Source organism: Oncorhynchus kisutch, linkage group LG28 (genome assembly GCF_002021735.2).
Source record: "Oncorhynchus kisutch isolate 150728-3 linkage group LG28, Okis_V2, whole genome shotgun sequence".
Classification (NCBI taxonomy): domain Eukaryota; kingdom Metazoa; phylum Chordata; class Actinopteri; order Salmoniformes; family Salmonidae; genus Oncorhynchus; species Oncorhynchus kisutch.
In genome coordinates this window covers 40350139-40375178 of record NC_034201.2, presented here as the reverse complement: position 1 = coordinate 40375178, position 25040 = coordinate 40350139, and the positions used below count along the sequence as shown (strand labels likewise).

Here is a 25040-nt window from a genome sequence, read left to right as displayed (position 1 = left end):
CTCCGCCACCGTGTCCTCTTCCCAAGTGGGAATACACCACAAGTGTGTGTAGAAATAAGGTTATTGTGTATAATAAATAGGGCCATATGAAAGGCATGGAGACCAGTCCAGAGCGGTTTATGATGAAGCACAAAGTACGTTCATCTCTAGGAGACAGAATGCTTCTCCTTCCTGAGCGGTATGATGGCTGCGTGGTCCCATGGTGTTTATACTTGCGTACTATTGTTTGTACAGATGAATGTGGTACCTTCAGGCGTTTGAAAATTGCTCCCAAGGATGAACCAGACTTATGGAGGTCTACAATTTTTGGCTGATTTCTTTTGTTATCCCATGATGTCAAGCAAAGAGGCACTGAGTTTGAAGGTAGGCCTTGAAATACATCCACAGGTTCACCTTCAATAGGCTAATTGACATCATTTGAGTCAATCAGACGCTTCTAAAGCCATTACATAATTTTCTGGAATTTTCCAAGCTGTTTAAAGGCACAGTCAATTTAGTGTATGTAAACTTCTGACCCACTGGAATTGTGATACAGTGAAATAATCTGTCTGTAAACAATTGTTGGAAAAATTACTTTTGTCATGCACAAAGTAGATGTCCTAACAGACTTGCCAAAACTATAGTTTGTTGACAAGAAATTTGTGGAGTGGTTGAAAAACTAGTTTTAATGACTCCAATCTAAGTGTATGTAAACTTCAGATTTCAACTATATATAGAGTGGGGCAAAAAAGTATTTAGTCAGCCACCAATTGTGCAAGTTCTCCCAATTAAAAAGATGAGAGAGGCCTGTAATTTTCATCATAGGTACACTTCAACTATGACAGACAAAATGAGAAAAAAATCCAGAAAATCACATTGTAGGATTTTTAATGAATTTATTTGCAAATTATGGTGGAAAATAAGTATTTGGTCACCTACAAACAAGCAAGATTTCTGGCTCTCACAGACCTGTAACTTCTTCTTTAAGAGGCTCCTCTGTCCTCCACTCGTTACCTGTATTAATGGCACCTGTTTGAACTTGTTAACAGTATAAAAGACACCTGTCCACAACCTCAAACAGTCACACTCCAATCTCCACTATGGCCAAGACCAAAGAGCTGTCAAAGGACACCAGAAACAAAATTGTAGACCTGCACCAGGCTGGGAAGACTGAATCTGCAATAGGCAAGCAGCTTGGTTTGAAGAAATCAACTGTGGGAGCAATTATTAGGAAATGGAAGACATACAAGACCACTGATAATCTCCCTCGATCTGGGGCTCCATGCAAAAATCCCAGAACCACACTGGGGGGACCTAGTGAATGACCTGCAGAGAGCTGGGACCAAAGTAACAAAGCCTACCATCAGTAACACACTACGCCGCCAGGGACTCAAATCCTGCAGTGCCAGACGTGTCCCCCTGCTTAAGCCAGTACATGTCCATGCCCGTCTGAAGTTTGCTAGAGAGCATTTGGATGATCCAGAAGAAGATTGGGAGAATGTCATATGGTCAGATGAAACCAAAAAAACTCAACTCGTTGTGTTTGGAGGTCAAAGAATGCTGAGTTGCATCCAAAGAACACCATACCTACTGTGAAGCATGGGGGTGGAAACATCATGCTTTGGGGCTGTTTTTCTGCAAAGGGACCAGGACGACCGATCCGTGTAAAGGAAAGAATGAATGGGGCCATGTATCGTGAGATTTTGAGTGAAAACCTCCTTCCATCAGCAAGGGCATTGAAGATGAAACGTGGCTGGGTCTTTCAGCATGACAATGATCCCAAACACACCGCCCGGGCAACGAAGGAGTGGCTACGTAAGAAGCATTTCAATGTCCTGGAGTGGCCTAGCCAGTCTCCAGATCTCAACCCCATAGAAATTCTTTGGAGGGAGTTGAAAGTCCGTGTTGCCCAGCAACAGCCCCAAAACATCACTGCTCTAGAGGAGATCTGCATGGAGGAATGGACCAAAATACCAGCAACAGTGTGTGAAAACCTTGTGAAGACTTACAGAAAACGTTTGACCTCTGTCATTGCCAGCAAAGGGTATATAACGAAGTATTGAGATAAACTTTTGTTATTGACCAAATACTTATTTTCCACCATAATTTGCAAATAAATTAATTAAAAAATCTACAATGTGATTTTCAGGATTTTGTTTATCATTTTGTCTGTCATAGTTGAGGTGTACCTATGATGAAAATTACAGGCCTCTCTCATCTTTAAGTGGGAGAACTTGCACAATTGGTGGCTGACTAAATACTTTTTTTGCCCCACTGTGTGTGTGTGTGTGTGTGTGTGTGTGTATGTATATATATATATCTATAATAAGCATGGTTTGATTGACCTAACAATCAAAAACACATTTTATTTTAGCTTTCCTAATGAACCAGAAAATCTGTAGCTATTTATGTTTGTTTATCAAAGATAACTCATTGGTCCTGCTTTGAAGGCTAGTGTACCACTCGGGATTTAATTGAAGTCAGAACCTTCCATGTAAGAATGTAAACATAATCAGCAAAATGTATAAAAACATATCATGTTAGTTCAGTACTTTTGGTCCAACAATGATTTGTGTTTTTAATCATTTTTGGATTCCTGTATGACTCAGCACTGCCTCCTGTGTTAAAGACTATGACAGCGCAGCCCTTGCACACTCCTGTGGAAGGAAAAGGCATTGTATGTTCTTGTGAGAAACGTTGAATGCTTTGGAGTCTCATCTCATCACTAGTTCATAAATGTCCGTTTTTCAGCAAATCTAACAGTTAATTTACTAGAGGCAATGAAACTAGTAAAGTACCTTAAAAAAAAAACAATGCCAAAAACAAAGGAGAATTTCGACCAGCAGATGTGTGCGACTATTGGACAAGATATGAAAAAAACTGTAGCTGCATGCAGCAGTATCATGGTCCAAAAGCACCTTTACAAGCATAGGAATAGACCTGGCTCAGTTTCCCGATAGCGATGGAATTTAGGCCCACGACTGTTTTAACAATGCATTTTCCAAAGCAGCACGTAGTGAGTGAGTCAGAGCGTCGATACATCGATACAGATAGGTTCGAAAGATAGCGTTGCTGATCAGATCCAAAATCAAATATTACTATTTCACATGACAGATCAGCTCCTATAGAGATGAACATCTACGGCTGCAAATATTGAGGCGGTTTATTGTAATGCTTACCCATAAAAAAATGCACATTAAATCCCCAATGTTAGGATACACGTCATGAAATACATTGAGACATTTCAGACATTAGCCTAAAAGTAGCAAAATAGAAGTCAGTGTATTGAACATGAAATGTATTTCAATATGAATGAACTAGGCCTATAGCCTACTTTAGGCTATTTATATTTAATGCAGTCATCTCGGTTTTCATTTGAAGCATTATTTTATACTTCACTTTTATAGCTACTGTTTACAGGCCTCCTGGGCCATATACAGAGTTTCCTGAATTCCTATCGGACCTTGTAGTCATGGCAAATAACATTCACATTTTTGGTGACTTTAATATTCACATGGAAAAGTCCACAGACCCACTCCAAAAGGCTTTCGGAGCCATCATCAACTCAGTGGGTTTTGCCCAACGTCTCCTACTCACTGCCAGTCATACTCTGGACCTAGTTTTGTCCCGTGGAATAAATGTGGATCTTAATGTTTTTCCTCATAATCCTGGACTATCGGACCACCATTTTATTACATTTGCTATCGGAACAAATAATCTGCTCAGACCCCAACCACGGATCATCAAAAGCTGTGCTATAAATTCTCGGACAACCCAAAGATTCCTAGATGCCCTTCCAGACTCCCTCCACCTATCCAAGGACGTCGGAGTACAAAAATCAGTTAACCACCTAACTGAGGAACTCAATTTAACCTTGCATAATACCCTAGATGCAGTCGTTCCCCTGAAAGCAAAACAACATTTGTAATAAGAAACTAGCTCCCTGGTATACAGAAAATACCAGAGCCCTGAAGCAAGCATCCAGAGAACCGGAACAGAAGTGGCCCTACACCAAACTGGAAGTCTTCCGACTAGCTTGGAAAGACAGTACCGTGCAGTATTGAAGAGTCCTCACTGCTGCTCCATCATCCTATTTTTCCTATTGAGGAGAATAAGAACAATCCAAAATGAATTTTTATACTGTCGCAAAGCTTACTAAAAAGCAGCATTCCCAAGAGAGAATGGCTTTCACTTCAGCAGTGATAAATTAATGAACTTCTTTGACGAAAAGATCATGAGCATTAGAAAGCAAATTACGGACTCCTCTTTAAATCTACACAACACTGCCAGGACCTAGGATCAAGGGAGACACACGTTTTTTAATACAATATCTCTTAACACATTGATGAAAATAGTCTTGGCCTCTAAACCTTCAAGCTGCATACTGGACCCTATTCAAACTAAACTACTGAAAGAGCTGCTTCCTGTGCTTGGCCCTCCTATGTTGTGTACCAAACTCACTAAAAGTGGCAGTAATAAAGCCTCACTTGAAATAGCCAAACCTTGACCCAGGAAAAATAATCATAATAAACTAAAATCGGCCAAAATCGAATCTCACTTTCATCTCAACATTTTTGGAAAAAGCTGTTACGCAGCAATTCACTGCCTTGCTGAAGACAAACAATGTATACAAAACAGTTCAGTCTGGTTTCATACCCCATCATAGCACTGAGACTGCACTCGTGAAGGTGGTAAATTACCTTTTAATGGCGTCAGACCAAGGCTCTGCATCTGTCCTTGTGCTCCTAGACCTTAGTGCGGCTTTTGATACCATTGATTACCACATTCTTTTGAAGAGATTGGAAACCGAAATTGGTCTACACGGACAAGTTCTGGCCTGGTTTAGATCTTATCTGTCGGAAAGGTATCAGTTTGTGGATGGTTTGTCTTCTGACAAATCAACCGTGTGCTACTCTAGGTTCCATTTTAGGACCACTATTGTTTTCACTATATATTTTACCTCTTGGTGATGTCATTCGGAAACATGTTAACTTTCACTGCTATGCGGACAATACACAGCTGTACATTTCGATGAAACATAGTGAAGCCCCAAAATTGACCTCCCTGGAAGACTGTGTTTCAGACACAAGGAAGTGGATGGCGGCAAATGTTCTCCTTTTAAACTCGGACAAAACAGAGATGCTTGTTCTAGGTCCCAAGACACAAAAGAGATCTTCTGTTGGATCTGAAAATTTATTTTGATGGTTATACAGCCATCTCAAATAAAACTGTATAGGACCTCGGCGTTACTCTGGACCCTGATCTCTCTTTTGACGAACATATCAAGAGTATTTCAAGGACAGCTTTTTTCCATCTTGGTAACATTTCAAAAATCAGACACTTTCTGTCCAATAAATGATGCAGAATCCTGACTAGAACCAAACAATTTGATCATAATACTCCAATGCTAGCCTCCCTACACTGGCTTCCTGTTAAGGCAAGGGCTGATTTCAAGGTTTTACTGCTAACCTACAAAGCATTACATGGGCTTGCTCCTACCTATCTTTACGATTTGGTCCTGCCGTACATACCTACACGTACGCTACGGTCACAAGACGCAGGCCTCCTTATTGTCCCTAGAATTTCTAAGCAAACAGCTGTAGGCAGGGCTTTCTCATATAGAGCTCCATTTTAATGGAATGGTCTGCCTACCCATGTGAGAGACGCAGACTCGGTCTCAGCCTTTAAGTCTTTATTGAAAACTCATCTCTTCAGTAGGTCCTACGATTGAGTGTAGTCTGGCCCAGGGGTGTGAAGGTGAACGGAAAGGCACTGGAGCTACGAATCACCCTTGGTGTCTCTGCCTGGCCGGCTCCCCTCTCTCCACTGGGATTCTCTGCTTCTAACCCTATTACGGGGGCTGAGTCACTGTCTTACTGGTGCTCTTCCATTCTGTCCCTAGGAGGGGTGCATCACTTGAGTGGGTTGAGTCACTGATAAGATCTTCCTGTCCGGGTTGGCAGGTGTGAGATTACATGTATTTTCAAGTACAACATTAATAACAATGGCTCGAAGATATAAGGATGTTCCTACAAAGGTTCTAACGATTAATGTAGCCTTAAAACACTTCGTTAACCGGGCCATGGACAGGAAGTTGATTTGCTGTAATCACACGTTCACTGTTAATACAGTGTGACAAAACAAACAAGGAGTCCAATCGCCATAAAACATGTATTGAGAAACAGGCCAAATGTCCTATAACCCCCATAAAATCAAAACAGTCGTTTGTATATGGTTATTAAAACACAAGACAACCACTTTTTGGATGAAAATGATCATGTGAGGTAGTAACTAGGAAATGTGGTTAAGGACTAATCTATTTTGTACTGAAAAAATATTTAACTAATCAGTATGAGTGTACCTTTAGTGAAAAAGGAACAAAAACATTTTTAAAAAGTGTGTCTAAAAATCCTATTCCAGCAACATAACATTAAATATTAGCCATTGGCTGAATGTCACATTTGGCAACGCTATATTTACCTTTTTCACATCAAGTTGTTAGCTCATGGTTTGGATGGTATCCAGGTGTACACATATTCTTCCACATAGATTTTAACTCATGATCAAAATAAATAGTAAAAACTTCCAAAAATGTTGTTCTCCGTTCTTGATATTAAGATTTCACCCAAGATCCCAGAATTTTCTTTTTAAATTGAGATTGATAAAACATGGCAACATTATCTGTTCAAATCATCTAAACTCAGCATTAGAACTGTAACCCATCACATTAGAACGCCGTCTTCACGAGCATGCTTTCAGAAAAATACTGGCCCTGAGTATTTGACTTCTGTATGGAGTAAGGTAATGTGCCTGTATAACCTGGGAATCGCTCTCTGCTAGCCAGTTAACCATCAGAAATGACTGATATATTTTGGCATAGTAAATGCCTGATCACTGATGGTGAGAAATGGTGGCGTTGGCTAAATCCATATGCAGTTTGTGTCGTGAGGGTGAGATAAATTGCAAACAAACGAAGCACACTGAGGTATTGCACACATCAGTCCTCTTCATCACTCAAGGCATCATCTTCATTAATATCCACACCCTGGAACAGCCTAGAAAACACCAAAGAAACACATAAGTAAAATGTCATTTTTACTAATTATGAAGTCAATAAAAAGGTTAGATAAACATTCTATGAGCATAATCCTGATTTATCGTACATCTAAATGGCCACACAAAGCCAAACGTCAATGAAGCCTTCCAAAAAAGGAAAGAGGACAATAACAAAGCTACTCACTGGTTGTAGCAAGGCGAGGAGGGGTTATTGAAGTGGCTGTAGGGGTTGACAAGTGTGAGCTGGCCCAGACACAGCCAGCAGAAGTACTGCTTACACGAGGTGCAAGTCATCTTATTGCAGCCATCTACCTTCTACACAGAGAAACCAGAGAAGATGATCAATCAAATTAACCTATAGATAGAATCATGGGGGTTAAAACAACCCCCAAAAAAATCCCATGACTGAAACTTGTCAGATCGATTGTCTGGGTCCAAGTTAACCTCCCCTTCATGTTAGAAAGTCACAACCATCATAGTTAAGGAAAGAAGAGCATTTTGTACTGATTCGAGTCCCCTTGCTCTAGGGGTCCATGGTCCTCCTTGGGATAAATGTTTATGTAGAAGGACTGAGAAGCTCAGTTCTGGTGACATTCTACTCCAAAATTAATTCAAATAAAATGCTAAAATATGAATTCCCTTCCAGAAATTGGCCCAATAACAATTATTTTACCATATTGGACCATGTATATGGCTTATTCATATTCTATATTATCAAATGTGCTATTAGCAATAAGAAGGAATACCTGTAGCCCAAATTATGGTTATATCCACGGGGCAGATGGGTTTAGGGCCATGAAATATTGTGTGGATGAAGGGTGGGTGGGTGGCATGCGAGTTTAATAAAGAGAAAATAATGCCTTAAAAAAAAAGAAATCCATAAATCTATAATTCTTGTTCAATTTATATGCTACATAGATTTTTTTCTTACATCATTTTCAGCTGTCTGGCAATAGTGCGTAAGCCTAAACTTTAGGGCCTAACTGTACACGCGCAAAATAGCCTACACTTTTGGAGACGCGCAGAAAAAGTTAATGTCGATCCACAGAGGCAAAAAGGACAATGTCAGAGTTGACAATAAAGAGGGCAAAAAAAGGAATGTTTGGGAAAGATTTGGTGAAGTTGTAAAAGAGGATGATAGCAGTGAGGTTACAGTACGTGATGGTTGTGAAGCGCTATACAAATTTGACATTCAAAGATAGGGACTTCAAACAGGACTATGCCACGTCAAGGGAACTGTAGCCTACTACTGTTCAGAAGGGTTAAATGGAAACTAAAATCTAGACACTGACTGTTATGAGGATTCTGTGTTATATGCCGGAAACTCCCAAACCACGCTGCCGGAAACTCCCAAACCACGCTGCCGGAAACTCCCAAACCACGCTGCCGGAAACTCCCAAACCAGCTGCTGGAAACTCCCAAACCACGCTGCCGGAAACTCCGTCTTTTTTCTTTACGACTAAAACTGCTTTCAAAAGGGTTTTCCCGCGATTGCATTAAGAATTGTAGTACATTGACTGCTTGTCAGAATAAATATTCCTCTCGAGGCGTATGTATCTCGCATAAAAAGACAACAAGCCGACTAGGTAAATAGGTAAACTATTATACTATGGGGTTGTCTGATTTTGTTTTAACATTATATGGCAAAAATAGAAGCACTGGAAAGTTCCATTCTGAGTGATAAAGTATAGGTTTTTGAATGAACTGTATGTGCACCTGTAATGAATGAGCCAGCAGCTACAGTCTGAGATGAGCGATGTGGTGATGTGTATTACAGACTTTCATTCCTTTCATCTGATCATCAGTGTCATCAACAATCATGCATGTCAGTTCAGTGCACACAGCATGACAGAGAAAATAAAATATTTCAGAATACATTTATCTGGGAATATATTTCATAGAAGTCTGTATTAGGCTGTGTCACCTCCACCAGTGCAGAGATTGTTATTGGACATCTACAATGATCTCAAAAACGACCTCTTCAGAATCCATATGACGGAACTTTAATCCTTGGGATCAGGTCAAAGAGAGGGTGTTCAATATCTGTCCTGTTTCACACATGTACAAGTGTGTAACCTGTACAGTGTGTGGTGTGAAACGGAAATGTGTTTTTTGCATATCAAACTCCCCTGGAGACACTCCGATAGGGGTCATGGGGTCAGCCATTAATGATGGCGACCCGGGAGAAATTGGGGTTAAGTGCCTTGCTCAATAGCAAATAAAAAAATGTGTTTTACTGGGGATTCGAACTAGTAACATTTTGGTTACTGGCTAAACGCTCTAACCGCTAGGCTACTTGCAACCTCATGTAGGAGCAGCAAAACATTTCCAAACTAAATAACACAGTCTTCTTGTGCAGAGTGCAACATACCTGTATGTTAGTGCCACAGCGCGGGCAGCCTTTACAGTTCTCATAGAGCCAGTCCCTGCTGAAGGACTCCTCCACGGCACGCTGGATAACCCGCTTCCCAAAACGCTGCTCCATGAACTTCTTCCCCTCGGCACTGGCAGAGATATACTCATCCCTTAGGCCTCGCAGCTCATCTACATGGCAGGAGAGAGAGGCCCCTCTTAATACCAAAACCATTATTCTAACCTCCATTTAGATTGTGCACAGCATATAACTCATTAACATGTCAGGTAATATAATATAGACTATGTAATACAATGTACAATTATTTCCTTTACCTGCTGTGACCTTGCAGTGGGACAGGCCGTGGTATCCACGTTTGCAGAGGGTGCAGAAGGCGTACTGACAGGCAGGGCAGATGCCCATGGTGGTGTCTTGCTCCACCATCACAGCCTGACAGCATGACTGGCGAGGGCAGTACACCACATCAGCCATCAGGTCCAGGCTGGACTGAAGCAGGAGACGGTCATAACGAGTAAACAACTCCTCCCCGACAAGGAGCTTGACCTGTACAAGGGGCAGTGTATTAGTGAGTACTCATAAGAGGACCATAAGAGCTCATTATTGTCATAAGAGCTCATTTAAGAGTGGAGTCAAAAGTTACCTGTGAGGGCATAGCCAAGGAGGTGCACTTGGGCTCGGGGCAGTTAAGACACTGAACGTTGCCGTCGCGGATCTGAATCCCGAAGTACTCTGTCATGCAGGCCTTGCAGTACACGTGCTGGCATTCCTTGAAGCACAGGCAGCTCGAGCCCAGCTTCTCCATGAAGCAGATGCTACAGCAGAACACCTTGCCGTCAAACACCTTCTGCCTTTGAGCTTCGTCAAAGTCCAGTAGCTGAGGTAGGATATCAGTACGGGGGTCCACCAACAGCACAGCACGGGGGTCCAGCTCCAGCAGAGACTCCAGTTTGCCTTCCTCCCCGATTATAGTCCCCGCCCGCTTCACAGCAGCCTTGCCTGCCTTAACAACCTCTAGTGGAGACTTGACATCCAGGAAGGCAAACGCCTCCTCCTTGAGGAACTGGATCCATGTGTAGAGGACAACACAGCCCTGGTTCTCACCCCACAGCTCATCCAGACGCTTGCAGAGAGAAGTCATCTGAGGGGTAGAAAAAAAGGGTTTGTCAGGAAGACAAGGGGAATGTTGTTGAAAGATGTAATTTGATTTCTTACAATGGTGCGTCTGCCTCACCTGGTCCCTTGACAGCCATTTGGAACTGAGTGTATAGAGCGGAGATGAGGAGGAAGGGTAATTGGCAGGAAGTTCAAAGTTAAGCACCAGGGGAGGTAGGAAAGATACGTCATATTCTGTGTGCTTGTCTCCTGACAGAAAGAAACACATTCAATTTCAGGTTAATGTTGATTTAAAAAAATATTTAAAAAAAGGAACAAGTAGTATTAATGTAGAGGAAAGGAAACACAGCCTTACCTTTGACTATCAACTTGAAATTAGGAGGAAGTTCAAGGCATAGTTGTATTTCTCCGCCTTGTGCCGATTCAGCTCCGTGAAACTCCTCCTCGTCGTAAATACTCGCTAGAGCAAGCAGCTCATCCTTCTGCGCTGCCTGGTCCTCCGACATTCACATTCCTGTGAGGCAACAACAGTAAAACTAAACCATAGAAAGAAGAATGAATAGAACGTCGCCATTCATGTCAATGATGGTATGATGGGTGGACTGGTGGCCATTACGAGTGTACCTATAGGAGCAAAGCAGGAAGTTTACCTATCAATCTGTGCTGTGATGTCTTCAGTCAACCACCGATGACCCGTTATATATACACCTGATACTGTAGTGGCCACTCTAGCAATGAAAAGAAATGTCTTCAAAAATGGAAAGCAGTCAGGAGGCAAGATTAGGTGAGACCATTTTAGCCAATGAGAGGGCAGATACGCCAGCAACTTTAATATTCACGTTGACTAAGAGACTGACTCAAAGACCACTGAATTGGTACATCTTTTGAGCTCTATGGACTTTATCCAACATGTTACTGGGCCCACCCAGAACAGCGGCCGTACTCTGGACCTGGTTATTACCAAGGGGCTTTCTATTGGACCTGGTTATTACCAAGGGGCTTTCTATTGGACCTGGTTATTACCAAGGGGTTTTCTATTGGACCTGGTTATTACCAAGGGGCTTTCTATTGGACCTGGTTATTACCAAGGGGTTTTCTATTGGACCTGGTTATTACCAAGGGGCTTTCTATTGGACCTGGTTATTACCAAGGGGTTTTCTATTGGACCTGGTTATTACCAAGGGGCTTTCTATTGGACCTGGTTATTACCAAGGGGCTTTCTATTGGACCTGGTTATTACCAAGGGGCTTTCTATTGGACCTGGTTATTACCAAGGGGCTTTCTATTGGACCTGGTTATTACCAAGGGGTTTTCTACTGGACCTGGTTATTACCAAGGGGCTTTCTATTGGACCTGGTTATTACCAAGGGGCTTTCTATTGGACCTGGTTATTACCAAGGGGTTTTCTATTGGACCTGGTTATTACCAAGGGGCTTTCTATTGGACCTGGTTATTACCAAGGGGCTTTCTATTGGACCTGGTTATTACCAAGGGGTTTTCTATTGGACCTGGTTATTACCAAGGGGCTTTCTATTGGACCTGGTTATTACCAAGGGGTTTTCTATTGGACCTGGTTATTAACAAGGGGCTTTCTATTGGACCTGGTTATTACCAAGGGGTTTTCTATTGGACCTGGTTATTACCAAGGGGCTTTCTATTGGACCTGGTTATTACCAAGGGGCTTTCTATTGGACCTGGTTATTACCAAGGGGCTTTCTATTGGACCTGGTTATTACCAAGGGGCTTTCTATTGATATATCCTCTATTGTTGATGTTGCTTTATCTGATCACCATAGTGTCTTTTTTTACTACCTTGTTGCCCATAACACAGGGTAATACTGAACGCATTATTAAGAAACACTATCTTATCTCTGAAGTTGCTACAGAATCACCTATTATGCCTGCCTCTCGTGATGATTTAGTTGATAACTTTAATAGTAAATTAAGGGCAACCATTGATGCCATAACTCCAGTATGGTTGAAAAAGGCCACTTCCAATCGGAGAGCGCCTTGGATGAGTGAGGAAACTAATAAATTAAGAGAAATTACACAAAGACAGAGCAGAAGTGGAGAAAGTCATAGTTGTCAAGTCCATTATGATATTCTGATAGAGCAACTAGGCAAATATAACAAGGCAATTAGAAATGTCAGACGTGCACATTTTTCTAACTTCATCACTATTATTCAGACTAATTAGAGAGTGCTCTTCTCTACCATTGATGGCCTGATAAATTAGGGCTGGGTGATATATTGAATAAATTCAAATGTATTTTTTTGCGCAAAATTCCAAAATGCCTGTTTTGGAAGAATCAAGGTTTTATTATTTTTAAATCTGCTTGTTCTCATGTCTAAACTCCTTTGCTCCTCTGGGCACCTTGCCATTTACACCAGAGATCTGTATATAATGACGAGATTCATATCTCCACCCTAACAATGGGAGTCGTTGTCCCAAATGCGGGAAGTCAGGCAATATAAGCTTAGGTCCAAAAAAAGCCCATAGAAATGCATTGGCCTTATTTTAGGAAGAGTGAAACCTCTCGCAGCACCTCTTCGTTTTTGGTTTACACGCACCAAGCCCCTCCCCCTGCCTCTCACGCCAACAAAGTTGAGAGATCACATCTTCCTGTCTGACAAGCAGTTTCAACTAGGGCTGGGCAATATGGGCAAAAAAAAAAATCGAACTTATGGCCGATTCACTAATATATAAATGACTAATGATGATAAATACAATATGAATAATTTTGCACGCCCAATTTTTCAGTTTTTGATCTGTTAAAAAAGTTAATATCCAATAAATGTCATTCCACTTCATGATTGTGTCCCACTTGTTGTTGATTCTTCACGAAAAATACAGTTTTATATCTTTATGTTTGAAGCCTGAAATGTGGTAAAAGGTCGCAAAGTTCAAGGGGGCCGAATACTTTCGCAAGGCACTGTATATATATAACACACACACCACACCTTTCTTTAAATACGTTTTACTATTATGTAGGGCTTGTGAAGTTATACCTAGGCTAAATATAAGCCTTCCACAACCATAAGGCCCAATAATTATTTAATCAATCATTTCTCCTGCTTTTTTTGTTTTTGCAATAGTCACTAATCTGGCTTTCAAGTCGGTCTCTGAAAATGTCCTTTTTTGTTACAAATGTAACTAGAACCATGCATAATGCACATTCACTAATAGTGACAAACTTCTTGTAGCAGGCATTAGGCTATAGAGATTGAACACAGGTCTCATCAACTATTTCTCAAGCCCACGTGATAGTGATTAGCCAGCTAATCTTTAGATTTCAAGTTTAGCCAACTTGACTAGACAGCTAGTATAACAATCTTTGGCTAAAATACTGCTAGCAGTACGTGGTACCCCAATGCTGCGAGTGACAAACTGAGAATTCATTTTTCCAGAATCAATGTTCATTAATACTTGTTTTAGTAGTGTCTGCTCTGCACACAATTTGAGTAGTTGAGACATAAAAAGGGCATCGTTAGAAAAGTGTACTTATCCTTTATTACACTAAAATAATGTCTCAATGTGTTGGTGTCCATATGACAGATTCTGTTGGACCAAAGCTGAAATGCAAATTCAAGCGAGTTGAAAGTAAATATTTCAGCTTTTATTATTTTCATAGGATTTTTTATTTGTTTTTTCCTGTGATTTGCATTTCATGTATGACATGTTCTCTATAAATAAAGCTTGATTTGATAGCTTACTTCTTGCTCAAATTTTTGTTTGCCTCTTTCTTTGCATCCTCACTGCCCCTCAGTCCTACCAATCATTATTAGAGCCAACACAATAAGGGAGAGAAACTGAGAAACAATCAAATAATTTCAGAAAGAGGATCAAACAGTGTGCTTTCTCTCTGGGTATATAGTTAGGGCTCAAAATTAATGGGTGTCCCGTCGTCCATGGATAAACAAAATATGTCTGGGACGGTTCAGATTGTGGGAATGTTCTGGAACGATATTACGAATTGTGCTGAACTATCGCCTACAAAAACACCCCCCAGAGAGAGAGAGCGAGCGAGAGCGAGACAGACAGCTGCATGTGAGCTCACATTTTTCAACATATTTTTTTACAAAAGGATAGATTTGGAGGTTGATAAACATGGATTTTTCAGCAGGTACATATCCAGGATGCTACCCTCCACAGCATGGCCTTCGCTCCAGATCAAAACCTACAACCTAATTTTGACCAAAATTAACCAGAGATTACTGCTGCCAAGGTTTCCTTTTTCCAAGCTATACAGGGGGTGCTCTAGCAAACAAACAACAGAGACCTGAGGACACCAACCAACCTGGAACTGAGTAAATAGTGTTGTTTGATGGTATTTTGAAAGCCCAGAAAAAAAAAAAAGAAAAAAAAGTAAGTACATGACAATAATATTTTACTTTACGGGGACTGAATGCGGAGTTAAGGCTCAGAGGACAAATTCAATCATCACTAAGGTGTGAATTAAAAGGTGTCGAGGCCTTTGGGCCCAACAAGTGGCAGGAGTCTTTGAAGCATCCTCTGAAGCCCCCTCCTGCTGTTCAAAGACCATTTACTGGCATTTTCTACATTTCTGCCTCCAGAAATAAAAGCTTCTCCCGTTGCCTGCTGCTTGGATGCCACCTGGTGATCTGTTCACCGTCTGCACTGGCCCGTCTCCCCCTGTCTGGTACAGGTACCCCCACCACACTCCCCCCTCTCTTCCGAGCTTTCGCTTGCCTCCAGCACACGCGCACTGTTGGGGCGAGTGACTCTGAACTTACAACGGTTAGCTCTAAGTAGTTATATATTCAAAATTTTTTCTTGTGCATTTTGCCTCATGACTCCTGCATACGTTGTTGACTACACACTTTCTTACCCAACCGTGGGACAGACTGTTTGTTCCCACACTTGAGACTGACTCAATTGGATACATACTTTTGGCCTCCCATCCTATTCTAACCACCTCTCGTCAGCTTTTTTTATTCAAATCAAACTTTGTCACATGTGCCGAATACAACAAGTGTAGACTTTACCGTGAAATGCTTACTTACAAAGCTATTAACTCTTCTTGAACTGCACTGTTGGTTAAGAAAATATTTACCAAGTAATAATTTAAAAAATAACTAACAATTATGAGGTTATATACAGGGGGCACCAGTACTGAGCCTGTGTGCGTGGGTACAGGTTAGTTGAGGTCATTTGTACATGTAGGTGGGGGTGAAGATAATAAACAGCGAGCAGCAGCAGTGTACAAAAGGCAGGGGGGGGGGGGGGGGGGGGGGGGTTCAACGTAAATTGCCCGGTGGCGATTTTATTAATTGTTCAGCATTCTTATGGATTGGGGGTAGAAGCTGTTGAGGAGGCTCTTGGCCCTTTACTTGGTGCGCCGGTACCGATTGCCATGCGGTAGCAGAGAAAACAGTCTGACTTGGGTGACTGGAGTCTGACACCACCTATTATGGTGGGAAGCTTGGCCCCAGTGATGTACTGGGCCATTCGCACTACCCAATGTAGCGCCTTATGTTCAAATGCCAAGCAGGAAATACCAGGAAATGATGCAACTGGTAAGGATGCTCTCGGTGCAGCTGTAGAACTTTTTGAGGATCTGGGGACCCGGTCTTGGTATGTTTGGATCATGATAGTTTGTTGGTGATGTGGACACCAAGGAACTTGAAGCTCTCGACCCGCTCCACTACGGCCCAGTCGATGTTAATGGGGGCCTGTTCGGAAAGCCTTTTCCTGTAGTTCACGATCAACTCCTTAGTCTTGCTCACATTGAGGGAGAAGTTGTTTTCCTGGCACCACACGGCCAGGTCTCTGACCTCCTCCCTATAGACCGTCTCATCATTGTCAGTGATCAGGCCTACCACTATTGTGTCGTCAGCAAACTTAATGAGTCGTCGTGATTGGCCATGCAGTCGTGGCTGAACAGGGAGTACAGGAGGGGACTAAGTACCCACCCCTGAAGGGCCCCTGTGTTAACCACGTCTCAGTAATGACCAACACATCTGGATTGGAGCTGTGAACCCACACTTTCAATTGATCTATTTTAGGTAATAAGCTTCTAGTGTTAACGTGCAGAAGACCCAGGCTTTTACAAAAGCAGAAATCAGTGAAGCGGATATCAGAGCACAAGTCAGAATTGGGGCTAACAACAGTAGATGGGCCAGGGTGTACATGCACATTTCCAGATAACATAAACAATGCAATCAAGGCACAGCAGAGGACAGGGAGAGCTCTAGAGTGCTGTTTTATCTGAATGTGCATCAGATGGCAACAAGATCATATTGTACAGCATTTTCATTAGGTAACATGAACGCTATCGGTAGCCGACGTGAACAAAAACATTGACAAAGCCGCTGGGCCAGAAGGATTTACAGGACGTGTACTCAAAGCATGTGCGGAGAAACTGGCAAGTGTCTTCACTGACATTTTCAACCTCTCCCTGACCGAGTCTGTAATTATCTCAATCTCTTCATTCAAAGACTCAATCACAGACATGACAAACATGACTGGCCTTTAGCCAATATTTATGTAATTAAAAGTCTTGTTATAGTTCGGCTAAGCACCTCCCTCATGTCAGTTAGCATTGGTGTGAACATGAGACTGTAATCAATATGCATTTATACAACAGGTGCGTTTAATCCTGATTGGTTAAAACCGCATTCCAGCCGGTGTCTATTCCACAAGTTGCCACCATCTAAATCTATGATGTTAAAAAAATGCCTATTAACTCTGCACCATCTGACTGCGCAATCCACTATCAGCCCAGCCAGGCAACTTATTAACTTGATCTCCATTATAAAAAGCATCTAGACATCTCACATTTCTTTTAGGCTAACATTTTGTTTTCAACAGCGAAGACTTGTGTAAATAAGTTTCTCTGACATTTGCAACATTGAATTTGTTAAAATATTCAATCTTCTGCTGTCCCATAGTAACGAACGTGTCGGGAGTCGGGAAGAGACAGTGTTTCTCAGCCAGTCGAAATCATGAACCAGCTGGCATCATTTTTATGGATATATAAAAAATTTAAGTCAATTTTAAAAAAGGTACAATGAAACGCAGCTTGTTTGCCGTCTTTCCATCTTCAGTTTGAAATGATTGTGTTACTGTAGCTGTGTTAGTTGGCTAGCTCCCCTGAACAACAGTGTCCTGACGAGTGAGCATTTTCTATTCCAGGTGAAATCGCGCCTCATTAACTCATTGTTATGGATGCATCCAAATAAATGTCACTAGAAAACAGCTTAAACAAATGCAGATACTTTGCTGTTATTCTGGCTGTACTTTTTGACATGACTAAGTTAGCCGTAGTTGGCTAGCTAGCAAGCATGGGATAAGAACATTGCCAGCCAGTATGGCAATGGAATATTTAGAATGAACGACTGGGTCGTGTCTCTAGAAACCCTAGATTTGTGACGGGACTAGATCTTGTGGAAGGATGAAATAGTATGAAAATTTGTCAGTCATCACTTGAATATGTTGGTAAGCCATTGTATAAAATTGACAATGCCCTCAAAGCCGGTGTTGAGGATATTCCCTGCCCTCAACTTCATCTCGGGCATAACACCCTTGCCAATATTTCCTCCAAACACAGGCTTCTCTGGCATTATTCCTGAAATATCTTTGGCTATAATTTTACATGTAGCCTAATTATTTATATAATTATGCAAAATGTATAAAAATATTATTCCAATGTTGGATTTTTTAGAAACAATAATTTAAAATGTGAATTTCTGACTCAGTTGACAGCACCATTTATCTGTCAGTAGTATGCTACTCTTATTTGCCTTTTAAATCACTATGAAAGACCTCGGTCCTAAGAGTGGACCCATGTTAGCATATCAAAACATCTTTTTTAATTTGGGATGGTTCATCTTCAGTTTGGGACGGATTAAAATTGCACTTTGGGACGGTGACAAAAAAAAAAGTTAGTCTCGAGCCCTGTATCTAGCAAGCTAGCTAGCTAACATTGGCCATCAAATTTAAGTCAGGAGAGCGAGTGGCGCGCAGAGGTGAGGCTAGAGAGGAACCAATTAACTCTATTACTAACAAATTATTGATTGATTAATAGTCAAATAAAAATGAACTCTTGATGGATCTCCTCTCTCTCCTTCCCAGTGGGATGGATGGCAGTGGAGGCTGCTGAGGGGAGGACGGCTCATAATAACGGTTGGATTGGAGCAAATGGGTTTGATACCATTCCACCAACAGCGCTCCAGCCATTACCACGAGCCCATCCTCCCCAATTATGGTGCCACCAACCTCCTGTGGATGACTCGGACATCAGGCTGCAGCCCCACATTAATTGACATTTTTCTGAAACTGGTTGTCAGTCAGAGGCTGCGTTTACATACTAATTTTGGGGACTTTAAACCAATTAATTGTTACAAAAGGTAAAGAAAGAAAGTCTCTTTGCAATCAGCAAAAACATATGTTGGTGCTTTAAGGGTTAACCAGTGTATCCAGAAGAGCACTGGTGAAGCTGTGTCTGTAGGTCATGGTGGTTGGAACAGAGAAAAAAAAAGAAACCCAGCTAGTGGGGATGAGGGCTCACCCTCTGCACACACCTGTTGGTTTTATGTACTGAGCTGAGGGGGTGATCCAAAAATAATGCCTATCAAGTGGCCTATTTGTTCCTCAAAACCACCACTGGCCATAGAAGGGATTTGCCGATTTGAGATTTAAAGCAATAGAACATCTAAACATTGCATTTTGTTTATGCCACCTTTGTGAATTTTACATTATACTAACAGCAAATCAGAACAATGTATTTCAAGGCACTTAGCCAGCTAAAGTTATATCAAATTTTATTGGTCACATACACATGGTTAGCAGATGTTAATGCGAGTGTAGCGAAATGCTTGTGCTTCTAGCTCCGACAGTGCAGTAAATATCTAACAATTCCCCAACAACTACCTAATACACCCAAATCTAAAGGGATGGAATACGAATATGTACATATAAATATATGGATAAGCGATGGCCGAGCGGCATAGGCAAGATGCAATAGATGGTATAAGATACAGTGTATATACACTATCATCTCATATGTAAAATAAGTAAACATTATTAAAGTGGCATTGTTTAACGTGACAAGTGAGTCTGTAGGCAGCAATAGAGCCCGGTAGGATGCTCTCAATTGTGCATCTGTAAGAGTTTGTCAAGGTTTTAGGTGACAAGCCAAATTTCTTCTCCTCGCTGTCTGTGTGAGTGAACCATTTGGGATTATCCATGGTGTACGCCGAGGAATTTAAAAAGGGGCTGCTCCCTCTGCTGTTTCCTGAAGTCCACAATCATCGGTTTTGTTGACATTGGGTGAGAGGTTGTTTTCCTGACACCACACTCAGAGTGCCCTCACCGCCTCCCTTTAGGCTGTCTCGTCGTTGTTGGTAATCAAGCCCACTACTGTTGTGTCGTCTGCAAACTTGATGATTGAGTTGAAGGCGTGCATGGCCATGTAGTCATGTGTGAACAGAGAGTACAAGAGGGGGCTGAGCATGCACCCTTGTGGGGCCCCAGTGTTGAGGGTCAGCAAAGTGGAGATGTTTCCCATCTTCACCACCTGGGGGCAGCCCATCAGAAAGTCCAGGACCCAAATGCACAGGGTGAGGTTGAGACCCAGGGCCTCCAGCTTAATGATGAGCTTGGATGGTACTGTGGGGTTGAATACTTTTGTAAGAATGCTGTACATACAGCTCAGCATTCCTCTTGTCCAGATGGGATAGGGCAGTGTGCAGTGTGATGGCGATTGCATCTGTGGACCTATTGGGGCTAGGGTGGCAGTGGGTCTAGGGTGGCAGTAAGGTGGAGGTGATAAGATCCTTGACTAGTCTCTCAAAGGACTTCATGATGACAAGTGAGTACTACGGGGCAATAGTCATTTAGTTAAGTTATATTTGCCTTCTTGGGGGGGGGGGGGGGGGGTTATACACAGCTGTGACGATAACTAACGAGAATTCTCTTGAGAGATAATATGGTCGGCATTTGATTGTAAGGAATTCTAGGTCAGGTGAACAGAAGGAGTTGATATGTTGTTATGGTTACACCATGAGTCGTTAATCATGAAGCATACACCCCCGCTCTTCTTCCCAGAGAGATGTTTATTTCTGTCAGCGCGACGCATGAAGAAACCCGGAGGCGGTACCGACTCCGACAACATAACCCTTGAGATCGTATTAGGGCCTAGGGTTGTTACAGAGCTACTTATGAGCATAGTTCTAGTTGAAACTGTGTAGCTTCCATACTAGTTAGTCAGGTAACGTTAACATGTCTGTTAAGATTATAACATTAGATCAGCTTTTCCCCCAAACTTGGTCCTGGGGACCCCAAGGTGTGCATGTGTTGTTTTTTCCCCCTAGCACTACACAGCCAATTCAAATAATCAAAGCTTGATGATTAGTTGTTTCTATGAATCAGCTGTGTAGTGTTAGGGAAAAAAACTAAACGTGCACCACTTGGGGTCCCCTGGACCGCATTTGGGAAACCCTGTGTTAGTTGATTCTCTTTAACAAGGGTGTCAAACTCATTCCATGGGGGGGGCCATGTCTTCGGTGATAGTTAGGCAGAACAATTAGGATATATTTTTTCATGAATTTATCTGTTTACTAATCACATCAAAAAAGATCTGATGTAATGTGTCAAAATACCAAATAGCGGGAGAAAATAAAAATCAGAATTGGGCTGTAAGTCTAAACTTAACTATCAAAGCCAGTGTAACTTTATAGAAAACAAAAACCAGCTGAAAACCAGTCCCTCCATGGAATGAGTTTGACACCCCTGTTTTTTTATTTCACCTTTATTTAACCAGGTAGGCTAGTTGAGAACAAGTTCTCATTTGCAACTGCGACCTGGCCAAGATAAAGCATAGCAGTGTGAGCATACAACAAAGAGTTACACATGGAGTAAACAATTAACAAGTCAATAACACAGTAGAAAACAAAGGGGGGGTCTATATACAATGTGTGCAAAAGGCATGAGGAGGTAGGCAAATAATTACAATTTTGCAGATTAACACTGGAGTGATAAATGATCAGATGGTCATGTACAGGTAGAGATATTGGTGTGCAGAAGAGCAGAAAAGTAAATAAATAAAAACAGTATGGGGATGAGGTAGGTGAAAAGGGTGGGCTATTTACCAATAGACTATGTACAGCTGCAGCGATCGGTTAGCTGCTCAGATAGCTGATGTTTGAAGTTGGTGAGGGAGATAAAAGTCTCCAACTTCAGCGATTTTTGCAATTCGTTCCAGTCACAGGCAGCAGAGTACTGGAACGAAAGGCGGCCAAATGAGGTGTTGGCTTTAGGGATGATCAGTGAGATACACCTGCTGGAGCGCGTGCTACGGATGGGTGTTGCCATCGTGACCAGTGAGCTGAGATAAGGCGGAGCTTTACCTAGCATAGACTTGTAGATGACCTGGAGCCAGTGGGTCTGGCGATATGTAGCGAGGGCCAGCCGACTAGAGCATACAAGTCGCAGTGGTGGGTGGTTTAAGGTGCTTTAGTGACAAAACGGATGGCACTGTGATAGACTGCATCCAGTTTGCTGAGTAGAGTGTTGGAAACCATTTTGTAGAGGACATCGCCGAAGTCGAGGATCGGTAGGATAGTCCGTTTTACTAGGGTAAGCTTGGCAGCGTGAGTGAAGGAGGCTTTGTTGCGGAATAGTAAGCAGACTCTTGATTTGATTTTCGATTGGAGATGTTTGATATGAGTCTGGAAGGAGAGTTTGCAGTCTAGCCAGACACCTAGGTACTTATAGACGTCCACATATTCTAGGTCGGAACCATCCAGGGTGGTGATGCTAGTCGGGCATGCAGGTGCAGGCAGCGACCGGTTGAAAAGCATGCATTTGGTTTTACTAGCGTTTAAGAGCAGTTGGAGGCCACGGAAGGAGTGTTGTATGGCATTGAAGCTTGTTTGGAGGTTAGATAGCACAGTGTCCAAAGACGGGCCGAAAGTATATAGAATGGTGTCGTCTGCGTAGAGGTGGATCAGGGAATCGCCCGCAGCAAGAGCAACATCATTGATATACACAGAGAAAAGAGTCGGCCCGAGAATTGAACCCTGTGGCACCCCCATAGAGACTGCCAGAGGACCGGACAGCATGCCCTCCGATTTGACACACTGAACTCTGTCTGCAAAGTAATTGGTGAACCAGGCAAGGCAGTCATCCGAAAAACCGAGGCTACTGAGTCTGCCGATAAGAATATGGTGATTGACAGAGTCGAAAGCCTTGGCAAGGTCGATGAAGACGGCTGCACAGTACTGTCTTTTATCGATGGCGGTTATGATATCGTTTAGTACCTTGAGTGTGGCTGAGGTGCACCCATGACCGGCTCGGAAACCAGATTGCACAGCGGAGAAGGTACGGTGGGATTCGAGATGGTCAGTGATCTGTTTGTTGACTTGGCTTTCGAAGACCTTAGATAGGCAGGGCAGGATGGATATAGGTCTGTAACAGTTTGGGTCCAGGGTGTCTCCCCCTTTGAAGAGGGGGATGACTGCGGCAGCTTTCCAATCCTTGGGGATCTCAGACGAGATGAAAGAGAGGTTGAACAGGCTGGTAATAGGGGTTGCGACAATGGTGGCAGATAGTTTCAGAAATAGAGGGTCCATATTGTCAAGCCCAGCTGATTTGTACGGGTCCAGGTTTTGCAGCTCTTTCAGAACATCTGCTATCTGGATTTGGGTAAAGGAGAACCTGGAGAGGCTTGGGCGAGGAGCTGCGGGGGGGGCGGAGCTGTTGGCCGAGGTTGAAGTAGCCAGGCGGAAGGCATGGCCAGCCGTTGAGAAATGCTTATTGAAGTTTTCGATAATCATGGATTTATCAGTGGTGACCGTGTTACCTAGCCTCAGTGCAGTGGGCAGCTGGGAGGAGGTGCTCTTGTTCTCCATGGACTTCACAGTGTCCCAGAACTTTTTGGAGTTGGAGCTACAGGATGCAAACTTCTGCCTGAAGAAGCTGGCCTTAGCTTTCCTGACTGACTGCGTGTATTGGTTCCGGACTTCCCTGTTAAAGAGAATCAACTCACAGGGTGTCCTAAAAGCAGTCCCAGGGACCCAAGGGGTGCACGTTTTGGTTTTTGCCCTACTACACAGCTGATTCAAAGGAACAACTAATCATCAAGCTTTGATTATTTGAATCCGATGTGTAGTGCTAAAGCAAAAACGTCCACCCCTGGACTGAGTTTGGGTAAAAACGTATCTAACGTTATCTAGCTAGAAACGTTAACTGACTAACAAGTATGGAAGCTGGCAACCGACACGGCTTCAAATAGAAAGAACTATATTCTAGAGTGGCTCAGTAACAACCCTAGTCCCTAACACGATCTCAAGAGCTAACTGCCTTGATCGTCGTATTGATAGTCGCTAAATTAGCTAACTAATGTTAACAGCATACTAGTAGGTAACTCACTAGTTACCGTTTGTTAGGCTAGAAATGTTGGCCTACACACCTTCATTTGTTAGCTATAGTAGCTGTCATGAGTAATCAGTCACTGGTTAAAAGATGTAGATTACAAGCATTTTCTTAGATCGTTGTAATGTAACTATGTGTTATTTACCTTATATTCCAGCCCCACTAAAGACTCTTGGATGATGACATACTTCTGTTGCGTTCTAGACAATGCGGAAACTCCCGACTGGAAACTCGTTGGAAGATGATGCTGCGTTCAAGACAAATCGGACATTTCCGACCTGGAAACAAACTCGTTGGTACACATAATGGAGCGTCCTTAGATCTGCCAGGTAATGGGTGGAGTGAATGGTATCAAACACATGGACACCATGTATGTGTTAGGTGCCATTACTGTGAGCCGTCTTCCCCAATTAAGGTGCCACGGGCTGCCTGACCCGTAGGATGCCGGTGCGGAGTGACCATGTTGTGGAGTGCAGCCTTAACCCAAGGGTAAATTATGACCCCAAGTGGCCAAACGTCATAATTTCGAAACCCTTTTTTTGATCCTGCAATTCAAGGCCTTTGTCAAACAACTAGTTACTGACAAAAAAAACCATTATTTACAATGATTTCTGTAGTAATATGGCGGAATTAAAATTGATCTATTTTGTATATTAGTGGTGCCACTAAACTGAAAATGTGGACTCACTAGTAAACTGTGTGATAAAAGCACCAAATTTCGCACAGATGTAGAAAGAGAGATGGGTGTGGCAGCCACTATAACTAAAAAATAACTCAAAGATGTAAATATATATTTAGCTTCCAGTCAAGGTCTCTATACCGAGTCGAGTCTCATCTTTCAGATGCAATTGGAACTGAGTTCATAGCCCATTTCTTTCCAAAGTTAGAGCTAAAAGTCTGTCACCGGCACCCATTTCTTTCCAAAGTTAGAGCTAAAAGTCTAACTGGCACCCATATCGTTGGCTATCTTAGGTCATACCGGTATGTCACATTAGCTCAATCGCCAATTTCTCAGCCTCTGACTGTTATTCATTCAAAGTGTTGCATTTGTGTGACAGACAAATGCTCATAAGTGGCTAGGATGAAATGTATCAAAATATCTGTTAAAAACATGAAAAATAT

At 42.3% G+C, this 25040-nt stretch overlaps 1 protein-coding gene across 1 annotated transcript; it reads right to left on the bottom strand.

Annotated features, from left to right (window-relative positions):
* Positions 1-6136: 6136 nt before the first annotated feature.
* On the bottom strand, positions 6137-25040 carry LOC109872522 (E3 ubiquitin-protein ligase RNF14-like). The gene is made up of 8 exons (XM_020463789.2): positions 24064-25040; positions 10878-11036; positions 10641-10771; positions 10050-10547; positions 9724-9952; positions 9407-9579; positions 7220-7350; positions 6137-7034 (listed from the first exon to the last, which is right to left on the bottom strand). Exons 2-8 carry the CDS (start codon positions 11026-11028, stop codon positions 6977-6979), a joined length of 1371 nt encoding a protein of 456 aa, XP_020319378.1. The 5' UTR covers positions 11029-11036; positions 24064-25040; the 3' UTR covers positions 6137-6976.